A 13,101-nucleotide genomic window follows, 5' to 3' on the forward strand; every position below is an offset into this window, starting at 1 on the left:
AGAGAGAGAGAGAGAGAGAGGAAGGCAAAAATTTCCTCCCAAGATCTTGCTCACGTAGACAGTAGAGAGAAAGGTTCAGTTGCATTCGATGATAGCCGGTGGTTCACGACAGCCGGTAGGGAAGGAATGACTCGCATGGGGCACTACAACGATTAGCACAAGCATCAGGGCAATAGTTAAATTGCCTATATTGAACGTTTTTACACTAAATTTCTTTGAATTTTGTAGGTGTTCTCACCTCAAATTTAGAATTTAGTAGCATCGAGGCGATGAGTAAAGCATCATGACAATAGTTAAATTGACTATATTGAAAGGTATTTACATTAACTTTCTCTAAATTTTGTAGGTTTTCTCACGTTCAAATTTAAAGTTTAGTGGCATTGGGGCGATTAGCCCAATCATTGAGGCAATAGTGAAATTGACTATATTGAAATGTTTTAACACTAGATTTCTCTAAACTTTTTGGGTTTTCTCACTTCGAATTTGCTATTTTGCAATAAATGCCAAGATTTGTAGATGGATTACACTCAACCTAGGTTTTTTTTAAAGCACTATTGGAAGTACTCAAGTGAGAAAGAGATGTCACTATTGATAGTTAATGGAAAACCTTAAATTTACCACTTACGAGTCGATAAGGTAATGACACATATAAGATATAGTTGTCACTACCTAGAGTTGGATGCATAGAGAATATTTGCACATTGTGTCACCTTTTCTAGGTGGGAGGTACCAAAATTGGGCTTAGATTGGATTTAGATTGCATGACGGCAACCACGAGTCACCCTGCACATCCAATGAGAGCGCAATAGCTAGACTGCGTGATGATAGGTGATGCAACCAGTGTTGATGCAAGTCACAAAAAGGGCTCTCTCTCTCTCTCTCTCTCTCTCTCTCCAAGGAGTTTCCACCCTCCATGTAAGCTAAAATTACACATTGGAAAAGAACCCATTCAATTTTGGTTAACAAAAACCACCCTTCAATTGCAATTTGTTGAGTTCTATGGTGCTCTACTAAGGTTTTGCAATGGTATGGTTACACTCTTTGATCGCCTTAGTGTGAACCTTGAGGTAGTGGCAGAAGTGTGGTCTAAGTACTTTTCCACCCTTCAGTGTGAGTTGAGGGGCGACAAAAGAGTGTACACCTTAGGTGTTCGACTCAAAAAAGGCTCCTTTTAAGCTCTATTTTTGTCGTTCCATTGTGACCCCAACCTTACATACTAGTTTCTTAGATAAAAGCATAAGAATTAGACATGTTTGACGCACACGCAAGTTGAAGTGTGCAGTTCTTTATCACTAATTGACACCTCCTTTTTGGAGGTGGGATCAATGACTTATGATTTTCGGATGATTGTGACCATTGGATCACCTAGGATATGCAAAAAATTCCCATGTTTTCGGATCTGGGGTTTGAACCCATTGCCCCCTCTCTCCCTTGAGATTGACTCTACACTGCGAATCTATCGCGCACTTGTTGATAGATGTGTGTGTGTTAAGTTTATAGTTCACATCATTGCGGATAAGTTCACACCTAGTTCTCACATCGAGCTCACACCAAATTTGGTGTGGTGCACAGACCCTCCCAAGTTCACATTGAGTTCACACCAAATTTGGTGTGGTGCACATACCTGTGGAGTTCACAGTTAGTTCACACCTAGTTCAAAAGGCGATTTGATGCCCAGACTGCTCTAGCCTTGCAGCACCTAATGTGGACTATTGATCCCACCTCCCTAGGGAGGTGTCAATTAGTGACGAGGTGTGCAGTCCTCCTTTTGCCCTACCCCATACTTACCATGAAACTAAACAACCATGGTGAGTCGTGTGCGGGCTATGAGAGAAAGAATAAAGGAAGCTTTAAAGTGGTAGGAACTATGGCTTTCATGTTTGATTTAGTTCTAACACTCTAGACCAAAGAGTGTTGGACGTTTCTGCGAAAAGCAAGTCCTTTTTGGGACTTATACCCTTCCGCCTACTAATCCCAAGAGACTTGAAAAATCTATCTAATGAGTTGTGAACTCAAAACTTAGGTGCCCCGCACAAGGAGGGGGATAATCGTAAAAGAAGCTCCATGCGATTTTGATTTGACTTCAGTGGTCTCACAAACACACGTCGTTCAGGTGGGGGTAATGTCCAATTCATCAACTGGACCTTGTTGAGGTGCAGTTAGTGGAGGGGGTAACTCTTATAACTCATAAGAGTTACCCCCTCTTCGTGTGGAAGTACCCTTATAATAGAGGGGAAACTGTGTGTGTACAGTGCTAGCCTTGAGGTACATGTAGATCGTTTCAAACTCAAGGAGTAGCCTAATCAAGTGGGAACTCTGTGAGAGAGAGAGAGAGAGAGAGAGAGAGAGACGCGCGTTTGAACTTCAAAGCTTAAGAGTCGCCCCGCCTCTCTCTCTCGCACACACATTGCCAGCACGGTGCATTAGCCTAGCATTTTGGAATGAGTCTTTGCTACATCAAACTTGCACAGTATAGAGTGTTTTTTACTTTAAATCTGCAGTACGTAAATCCCCTTGTTTCTTTTTAAGCTGTGGAAGAGCCACCATCAACCTGCTCCCTTGTTAAGCTTGGCTATGCAGAAACATAGAACCAGCTCTCTCTCTAGCTCTCTGTGTCCGTGCCCAGGCTTCTTAGTAGGATTTTCTTTTTTTACTTGAAGAAGAAACCCTTGTTTTAAGCAGACAGATTAGCCATTTTCTTGAGCTTGCTTTGTTGTGGGCAATGGGTGCTCAAGCAAGAGAGTGGGCTTGTTAAAAGCTTTCATTTTCCTGTCAAGGGTTTTTATATTCGGTTTACGAGCAAAAGTTTGTGTCTGGCTGTTAAGTGCTTTTTTAGAAACGGATTCTGATTCTTATATTCCCTGTGGTTTGCAACAAAAATGGAATGCATTTCATTTATAGTGATGCTGTTAAAGAAGATGGCAGCTTCTGTGAAGAGATTATTCCTCCCACATGCAAATGCTGATCATGAGCAGCAACAACAACTTGAAGACCGCCTTCTGCCGCATTTCTCTGGCACAGTTCTCCTTCGTCCGAAAGGCTTTGTTGATTTGAATGACCAGGTCTCTTGCCCCTTGCCTTTTCCTTAGAGCTTCAAAGATGTGGGGACTTTTTAAAAGTTAGCAAAAACAAAATTTGGACCCTTTTTTTCCTTCTTTTTCTTGATCATCAGGTTGCCCACATAAGAGGTCAGATTGATGAATTTTTGGGGCAAAAAGTTAAGTTTCAGCTTGTAAGCTCTCATAGCTCATCAGGTATTCTGCTGTTCTCTCCCCAAATATTTCATTCCCTGTATGGTTTGCTGCGTATACGCATTTTAGTGTATTGCTGTAGTTCTGTTGCAAAACCTCAGAATTGTAAACCACATATAGTCCATGCGATAACTCCTTACTGAAGCACACAAGCATACAAAGAACACGACGTGCACGTGTACACACACACACACACACACACACACACACACACACATTTTTTTGGGTAAAACTAAATTTTCATGGATTAGAGCAATGCACAAGATATGGCCAACTCAAGATGGGTGAAACCACACCAGAAAGCAAGAAACAATCATACAAAACCTCAAACCACTGAAGTATGTGTGTGTGCACGCACATGTGCACACCCACCGACACACACATGCATCCTCACTCACTTCCTTCCTTTCTCAAGTGTGCCAAGTTGCAAAGAACAACCAATGATTCTTTTCACCCCTTTTGGAATGGGTTTTCGTTAAATTTCGGCCTGCTAGCCCTCGTGGCAAAGCAAGTGAAGCCAGTTGCCAGTTGAAAACAACCTACTGGCAAGGTTTGACCAAAAGGTCAACACGGACTTCACACGGCTAGGTTGAACACAGGACCTCTAGCCCAAGATGAGAGGCCCTCACCACTACGCTAGATGCGTGCACTTGCGATCCCGTTGTCGCCTGCACCTGATATTTTAACAACTTGTGGTCCCCCCCCCCGAAAAGCGCCGTTACCGGCTGTGCAGGTCAGCTTCACCTACACGCATGCAAGCTAGCCGAAATTTATCCATGGCCTTTGGAATGTGCGAGCTTCTTGGATTCCTGGCTTATATTCAAATCTAGTCATAAAGCAGCCTGCTTATGAGAGAGTGCATTTTTTTTAAAGCAGCAACTGATGGGGCAGCACGTGTGAGCAAGAATGCGGAGCTTCGAAATTGGGATGCACAGCACAATCAACTGGCAGCGGACCAGGGCTCGACATATTCCATCACCTTTACCATAGACAAAGAATTTGGTCTTCCGGGTGCCCTTCTTGTGACGAACCACCATCACGACGAGTTTTACCTTGAGTCAGTAACTCTTCATGATCCTGATAATCCTGGCCAGCATCTTTATTTTTCTTGTCACTCTTGGATCTACAATGCCATCAACTACAACAGCCCCCGTGTTTTTTTCACCAATCAGGTGCGGATGATTCAAGGTCCTTTGGGTCAAGTATTGTAGTTTCGGAATGTTGTCGCTTATGCTGCATTTTCTGAAAGGCAAAGGGGCATAGAAATCTAACCTCATCAATTAATGGTCTTAAGGGAAGCTCATCTTTGATTCATTTCACTCCTCTCCCACCTATTATGCATGTTTTCCTATTGTCTAGACGTGTATCATGTCCACACACACATATCTAAACATCGTACGTACACGTTTACACGCACACACATCATGTATGTATAATGAAAGGCTTGATTTTCTTCACTCTCTTCCCTGGCCTTCTTCCCTTTCGGTCTACTTGTCTATGGGTATGGTAAGCTTTATATGTAATTTTTTTTTTCCTATCTAGTAGAGAGACCTAGTAACAACCATCTTACACACACACACACACACACACACACACGTATGTGTAGATATAATTATGTTGTTATGGACATGGATGCTTGTTCCACAGTTTTATGGCATTATACATCTCTTGATAGTCCTGCATTTTATGCACATAGGCCTACCTCCCCAATCAAACACCACCGGGCCTTATGGGTTTGCGAAATGAGGAGCTCAAAATGCTACAAGGTGATGGAACGGGAGAAAGAAGAAATGTCGATAGAATTTATGATTATGATGTTTACAATGACCTTGGGACCCCCGATGAAGGAGAGAACAACGCAAGACCTACTTTAGGAGGATCAAAAGAGTTTCCTTATCCAAGAAGATGCCGCACGGGCCGTGAACGCAACAAGTCAGGTAAGTTTTAGTGGATGGTGGCCTACGGTTAGGACATAGAGACATGTGCTTCCAAGCTTGAAATTGTGTGTGTTGAAACATGGGGTGAAATGTCTATGCATTTTGGTCATTGCTGAAGTGCATGCTTGCCTACATGTTTGTGGCTATGGTTATGAACGAAGCATTACGACTGATGTGTTTCGCCATATACTCGCCTATTATTTGGGATTTGCATTACAGTAATCGCAAGTGTGTTGTTAAGCTATGAAAGATTGCATGGGTGTGGCATTCACCAATGGAATTTGTATTGTATTGGAGGTCTGGATCCTCTCTACTAAGGAAAGGTAGCACAATAATTGCCTGTCAATGCTTTTGATTTTTTATTGTGTTCTTACAGATCCAAAAACAGAGAAACCAGTTTCTCTCTTGGAGCTCATATATATTCCGAGAGATGAGATATTTGACTACACAAAGACCGCAGATTTTACAGCTGGTGCGATCAAAGCCGCGTCTCACCTCCTTTTACCTGCAGTGAAGTCTGTTTTCAAGGGCATTGAGCAATTCAAGACCATGAAAGATGTTTACAATCTCTATGCAAAAGGGATAGATCTTCCAGCCACGCCGTCGTTACAAGCTAGTAAAGAAAAAGAAGAAGAGTATATGAGGCCTGCTTATGAGATCTTATCCCAGCTAACTACTGATAGGAGCACGGGCGATACAAACCTTCTTAAATTTCCACTTCCCCTTGTCATCCATAGTATGTCTGAAAAACAACTTTTTGCCTATTGATTGCATGGTGGATTTGTACATTGAGAACTAGAAACATAGAGAAATCATAAGATTCTGTAAAGTAGGAATGTCAGTATAATACTCATATGCATGCATTGATGGTGTAGAAAACAAGGATGCATGGAATACTGATTTTGAATTTGGTCGTCAGACTCTTGGTGGGATGCATCCCTTCACCATTGAGAGGGTGAAAGTAAGCATGCACTGCTCTTTTCTTGGGATCTTAGAACTCCTTCTGAATGAGTTTACAATTGAGGCTTTTCTGTAGGACTTCCCTCCTATGAGTAAGCTTGATCCCCGAGAATATGGACCGCAAGTCTCTGCCATCAGACCGGATCACATAGAGCCCTACTTGGAGGGGATGACTGCTGCAGAGGTAGGCCCTCCTTTTCCATAACTTTGTTTTCACTTCAAGTGTTTTTTTTGCTCTTGCTTGAACCCTAAACCCTAAATCTACATAATAACAAATCTCAGAAGGCTGTGAGACTGTACTACTATGCAAACAGGATAGTAGCCAATTGTCTGGTTGGGTGCGCACAAAGTCGAGTTATCGGGATTGTAGCCTGGTGATCTGGTTTCAATTCCCAATGCCATATTCCATAAAATTGAGAGGAGGACAAGAAAACCAGTTGAAACTGGATATGTCCAGGGGAAACCCTCTCAACACACAAAATAAAGATAACTGAGGCAAAACCAGGAGGAGAAGTTGCCTCCTGATTACTTTGGGAACTTAAGCTTAACATGAAGAGAACGGAGAGAGGTTCCATGACAGCTTTAAAGGACAGGCTCCCTCACAGAGCCGCGCCTATAGAACTTCATTATTCCAGAAAAGCAAGTGAAATGACAGAAGTTGGGTTGCAGCTTACATAGCCTTTGCTTTATTCTGCAGGTTTGATCTCTGCGTTGATCTACATTGCCACTCTGTGTTTGATGCACATTGATGGGCGGCCTGTCCTTAAAGGGACTAAGGGTCTGTTGTTGCTAGTTTTCAAGACCTCGCTTCACGTTCTTATTGGGTTTGCTGGCAGCGATGAGAGAGAGAGAGGGAGCATAGCCTGCAAGCGCCTCTACCCAGCGTTGCTGGCCTCGGTACCCCTCTATATGGCACTGGCCCCTTCAAAATGGGATCAAGCGTGAAGGTGAGAATAGTGAGGCGCACGCATTGTAGGCAGTGCGATCGGACGGCCGAATTTACAAATTCACGTGATTCGAATTTACAAGATTGTGTGGCCCAAATTTATAAAACTATCTCGAATTTACAAATTGATCCGACATATGTGACATTGAAATACCACATATTTCAATGAACGCATGCGGACGTGGTTGTTAGAGCACATGTACTGCACGTGGGAGGTTTTGGGTTTGAAGCTCAAGGTGCGGACCCGAATTTATCTACTGGTTCGAATTTACATGTTGGTTCGAATTTACTTTTCGTTCCGAATTTACAAAAACACATCCGACGACGTGAATGACTCTCATAGGTGATCTCATTTGAAAACCCCCGTGTCAAACAGTGTGGAGGCTCGACACCTTGCGCCTTTCTTCCTTTTGCACTGTGTATTATCTCTTTTGGTTGTCACGTTCTTTTTGTGTTGCCTTCCCTTATATGTGATGCTCATTTTTTTCTTTTTTCTCTCTGTGCCGTTTCTGTTTTCACGTTTTATGTGTTTGCCTATATTAGGGTATTGAACTCTTTCCTTGCTCGCATTCTGCACATGCTTGTCACGTTTGTGTACGATGTGTTCATGCATGTGAGGTGATGAGTGGTTGGGTAAAGGGATTTTCATGGTGTGCGTGTGTGAGTAAATGTTTGTGCCATAGTGACCGGGAAAAGAAAATCGAAACATGGAATGGGGAACAGAAACGGGCATGAATTGCCATTCTTTGTTACGGATAGTCATGTCTAAAATAAAATCGGTATTTGGAACGCGAAAACTTGGAAAGAGGGAACGCAAGCTTTAAAATGGCCATTTCTTGGAACTATGGTTTGTGCTATTGTTTCGATCTTTTGCTTTCATGTTTTCTCTCGCTGACCTAAAATCTATGGAAAATGGCAACAAAGGTCGATTAGGAATAGTTAAAGAGTGGAGCAATTTACGGCATTGTTGGGTGGCCACCACAATCACCTTGAGTAGAAATACTTTGCAAGAGACAAGACCTTCGTGTTGCATGGACTTCAACGAGACGAATGAGCAATGATGTAAATGTAAGTGTGTGCAGGTGCAGTAGCATGTGAGAGCGAGAGAAAATGTTAAAGAGTGATTAAACTTTACAACTCAAAACCATGATGAATGACTGCATGTGGACAAGTTAACTCCTACTTCTAAGGTTTAGAACCTTAGGGAGCTTGTAAGCAAGACTTGCGCAGGCACTTTATAGTAGTTGCATGTTGATAGGGTGTTTTAGGTGGATTTGATACTGTAATGCTTAAAACGCCAGGCTGGGTGCTGGTGGTAGTGATTGACTTGTGGAAATGGTGACCCTCGGGGTCACCTTTAATATAACCTGAAGGCTTGGCTGGGCAAGCCTATTAAAACCTCACGACCAACATTTTCAGCCATCAGCCCATCGCTAACTTCAGTAGCAAAATCAGCCCAGCGTTATCAGATTGCGGCCTAGCCTCATTGTCAGTTTGCAGACCAAGTCATATCAGCCCAACGTTTTCAGTTTTCAGCTCGCATCAATAGCAAGATCCCATCAACATCTCAACATCTAGGACCAATTAGAACCATTGTATTAACATTCGTGCAATCTAAAGCAAAAACCTCTTTAGATCACTAGAGGGGGGCCCTTGGAGGGGACCTTGGGACCCCATCTGGTGTTAGTCCTCTCTCTCTCTCTCTCTCTCTCTCTCTCTCTCTCTCTCTCAATATCATTATCTCTTCTCTCTCTAGTCTTTGCACATCTCTCAAGGAGTAAAAGGAATCTTGAGTACGCACTGAGCACTCATCCTTAGCATTTATCATAAATCACTTCTGTTGCACATTACACCTACACCCATATATATAGGGAGGTAGGGCAAACACTCAAAAGGAAAAATGTTGGGAACTTGGAAGAACCTAAAAACCCCATGAAAACACAGGAAAAAAGGAAACCCCAAATTCAGACCTAAAATGACCGACCGGACCAAACTAAAAGTGTTTATCTGAGGAAATCCCAATTCCTCAGGTAACCTCTGAAGCCAGCCTTCACGAGTAGTGAAACAAGGTGCTCTGTCCAAATCTAATGCCAAGCTCTGTACAAACTGCGAGAGACTGGATAGCCATATAAAGAGTCAAAACCCGGGCTAGGCATGACCATGAATGATTCTAAGCATGACCATTAATGACCAAGTTGAAAAATCTTCACCTGACTTGATCGGCCACACCTCACTCTTTTTGTAGGAGTCCTTGCAATTAGTTGCCATGCAGTCACTGCTTGGAGGATAGATGATGATGTGGTTACAAGATGGCAAGGTAGCTAATCTAGGTGTCCATGCAGATAATCTATCCATAATACCTTTCTGCATTGTATTGTATTATATAGAATAAGGCAAGCTAGCAAATTAAGTTTGTGTTATTTTCAGCTCTTAATTAACTGTCGATTTTGTATTTGCGCCTGTACATTCAGGCATTGAGGCAAAACAAGCTCTACATGCTGGACTACCATGATGCCTTCTTACCATTCATTAAGAGGATCAATGCATTGCAGAATCACAAGGCGTATGCCTCTCGCTCTATTTTCTTTCTAACAAAGAAAGGTGCTTTGATGCCAGTAGCCATAGAGTTGAGCCTGCTTACAGAGAAAAGAAGGCTTGATAGAGTGTTTGTCCCCCCCCTTACTTCTGATAAGCATCAACATGGGCTATGGAAGCTTGCAAAAACTCATGCCATTCTTAACGATACACCAGTACATCAACTTGTCAGCCATTTGTAAGTGACATTTACGGATTGTAGCCTTTCATTTGTTATGCTTGTGTATGTGTATGCTCTCAAAATAACGCATGGGTGCTGGTTTTTTGGTCTTGTTTTTGTAGTGTAAGGACCCATGCTTCCATAGAGCCCTTCATCATCGCCTCTCATCGGCAGCTCAGTGCTATGCATCCTTTAATGATATTGCTCCTCCCTCATTTCAAGAATACGTTGAACATCAATGCTATAGCTCGAAAGATTCTTCTCAATGCAGATACAGGAAATGTAATCCAGGGTGGGCTTGTTGAGCGGACATTCACAGCAGGAAGGTATTCCCTTGAGCTATCGTCTGCAATGTACAAGGGCTGGCAATTCAACGAGCAAGGTTTACCAGCTGATTTAATCAAAAGGTGAGCTTTTTAAGAAGGAAAATTGCCAGAATAGTCTTGGATGCCTAAAATTGTTTGATGGCTATGATAACTCATTTCATGGGTCGAATCAGAGGAATGGCGGTGCAGGATTCAAATGCCAAACATGGAGTGAGACTATTGATAGAGGACTATCCGTATGCAGTAGATGGATTGGAAGTGTGGGAGGCAGTACAGACATGGGTGGGGGACTATGTAACCATTTACTACAAAGCAGACATCCATGTGAAGCATGACGTCGAGCTACAAAGATGGTGGCAAGAAGTGATAGAAAAGGGGCATGGTGACAAGAAAGATGAATCATGGTGGCCTTCAATGCATAGCATCGACAGTCTAGCGTCGGTATTGACGACCATCATATGGTTGGCATCTGCCCATCATGCTGCTGTGAATTTTGGCCAATACCCATTTGCAGGGCACTTTCCATATAGGCCGACAATGGGGCGTCGACTTGTGCCTTCTCCAGGTACCCCTGAATATGATTCCTTTTTTGAAAATCCGGAGTCTTTCTTTCTGTCATCGATATCATCGCCTTTCCAAGCAATTCTTGGGCTTGCCATCATTGAGCTCCTGTCAACACATGCTTCCAATGAGGAGTACCTTGGGCAGAGATCGTCACCATATTGGACCAGCAATGCAGAGGTGATGCATGCCTTTGAAAGGTTTCAAGACAGGCTTGTTGCAGTGGAGCGGAATATCAATGAAAGAAACAGTAATCCAAAGCTGTTTAATAGATATGGCGACGTCCAAGTACCTTACACTCTTATGTATCCTAGCTCCAAAGAAGGTATCACCAACATGGGTATACCAAATAGCACGTCGATATGATGATAAGGTTTGTGAGTTACCTCCAAAATGGTCCTCATGGTACTATACATACTTCCTATATCCATTTCTCCAATAGGATATTTTAGCTACTTTTTGCTATTTTCTCCACTATATTTTGAAAAATCTAAACTACATTTTTTCTCTTGCTCCTCTCAATTTGGCATTTTTTTGAATCCTTAAAGTGGCATGATTGTAAGTTGAGACAACACTTTTAAATTAGTAACCCAATGGTCGGTGTGGGAACTTGTTTTAGTTAATTAAGTAGATAATTGACCCCGTGTTTTATATAAACAACACGGTTTTACTTATGTTTTAAACTACTATGAAAGCACCTTTCAATACTAACTATATTTACAAAAGTAAACAATCAAAAGATAGGGAAAATTACCAAAATACCTCTCTACTTTGTGGAAATTCCCGAAATACTCCTCAAATTTAAAAAATTCCTAGAATGCCTCCAATATTTTGTCATAAGTTCCCAAAATGCCAGAATTTATGTTGGTTATGTAGGTTTTGGAGATGAATTGCTTTATTATTTTTAGACATAATTGTCCTTTTTTTTGCGAGGTAATTTGTGACAAATTACATGCTAAGCACTCAAAAATGGATCTCAGTTGTCGAAAAGGAATAAAGATTGAAAAATCTTGAGCAATCCAACCAAAATAGATACGAGGGTATTTTGAGAATTTGTGAAATTTGAGGGGTATTTTGGGAATTTCCACAATTAGAGGGCTATTTTGGTATATTTTCCTTAAAGATATTGCCACACCAGTTTTGGAGAAAGCATTCAATCTTGTTGGTAAATATTTTCTTGATGAAAATATGATGATGGTTGTTGGATTTACACACAAAACATGTAGGATGGTAGCTATTATTAGCCATGTTTTCCATGATGGACTCGTGACTATTGGAATGATAGTGGCAATGTGTCAAATGGGAATTTCCATTGAACTATTTTTTGCTTACTTGTGTTAGGAAAATTTAAGCCTTACATAATGTTACACACTTTCTAAGTATGGTGAGAGTAGAATTACCTTTGTACTAGTGCATATATGCTTGTGAACACTAGGCCAACTTGCCCTTGGATAATCATGACAATCATAAACAATCTAGTTCCGAGCTTCTAATAGAGTTCACAGTCTCCCCTTATGATGACACAACATAAGCTTCACATTTTGTTCACACTCGTTCGAGATGGTGAACTTGGTGTTATGCCTCTATCAAGGACGAAAATAGGCTCTCAAGCATTTTTGGCAATAGAAGATATGATCTTGCACATCAAGATGCAATCCCAACAATTAGAACAACTTGAGCTTCCTTTGTAAATTAGTGCATAGGTCTTTTGAACACTAGGGTGAATACCACCTAGACTACCATGACAATCATATCAAAGCCAGTGCCCAATGTAAGAGCTCAAGGGTTAGTACACACTCTTCCCCTTACGTCACTATATAGGCCTTATATGTTGTTAACCTTGCTACAACATTAAGAAAAAAATGGTTATTGGGCATTGCTGGCAATGTAAAACATCATCATAAACATCCTAAAGTAATCCCAGCAAGGAGAACTACCTTTGTACTAGTACACTATGATTATCATAACACAAAACTTGAACATGTGCAATAATTCCCATATCTCCCACTAGACAAGTAAGGCATATAGCTTCCTTGCCAGATTTTGATGCACAATCATACACCGCTTTTGTGGTAGATTTGAGATGTTGAATCTTGGAAACAAGATCACCATAAAACTACATAACTAGTAAACGTAAAGAAATAGCCTAATTTAGACCATCCGTTATCTAACATTCCTGCTTACTCTTTATCCATGTAACCATCTACACATGCTTCTTTGCCGCCAAAAAAAAAAGCGTAGCTCTTTTCAATATCATTCAAGTATCTAATCACACCTTATACTGCCTCCTAGTGCTTCTTGCCAAGATACACCACAAATCCACTAATGACTTCCTCTATAAATACACAAGTCCCAATCATGTCTT

The 13,101-nt window shown here is 41.6% G+C and overlaps 1 protein-coding gene across 1 annotated transcript; it reads left to right on the forward strand.

Moving 5' to 3' along the window:
* The first annotated feature begins 2,337 nt into the window (after positions 1-2,337).
* LOC147460930 (linoleate 9S-lipoxygenase 6-like) lies at positions 2,338-11,246 on the forward strand. Its single transcript, XM_086508618.1, has 10 exons — positions 2,338-3,062; positions 3,173-3,254; positions 4,128-4,423; positions 4,948-5,188; positions 5,565-5,924; positions 6,064-6,149; positions 6,225-6,332; positions 9,566-9,867; positions 9,972-10,256; positions 10,349-11,246. Exons 1-10 carry the CDS (start codon positions 2,880-2,882, stop codon positions 11,100-11,102), a joined length of 2,697 nt encoding a protein of 898 aa, XP_086364744.1. The 5' UTR covers positions 2,338-2,879; the 3' UTR covers positions 11,103-11,246.
* Positions 11,247-13,101: the final 1,855 nt, after the last annotated feature.

This window comes from Adiantum capillus-veneris, chromosome 3, assembly GCF_014529385.1.
Source record: "Adiantum capillus-veneris isolate H3 chromosome 3, ASM1452938v2, whole genome shotgun sequence".
In the NCBI taxonomy this organism is placed as follows: Eukaryota; Viridiplantae; Streptophyta; class Polypodiopsida; order Polypodiales; family Pteridaceae; genus Adiantum; species Adiantum capillus-veneris.

Coding starts and splice junctions, on each gene's coding strand:
- LOC147460930 (XM_086508618.1), top strand. CDS start 2,880: ATGGAATGCATTTCATTTATAGTGATGCTGTTAAAGAAGATGGCAGCT. Junction 3,063..3,172: donor TTGTTGATTTGAATGACCAG/GTCTCTTGCCCC, acceptor CTTGATCATCAG/GTTGCCCACATAAGAGGTCA. Junction 4,424..4,947: donor GTGTTTTTTTCACCAATCAG/GTGCGGATGATT, acceptor TTATGCACATAG/GCCTACCTCCCCAATCAAAC.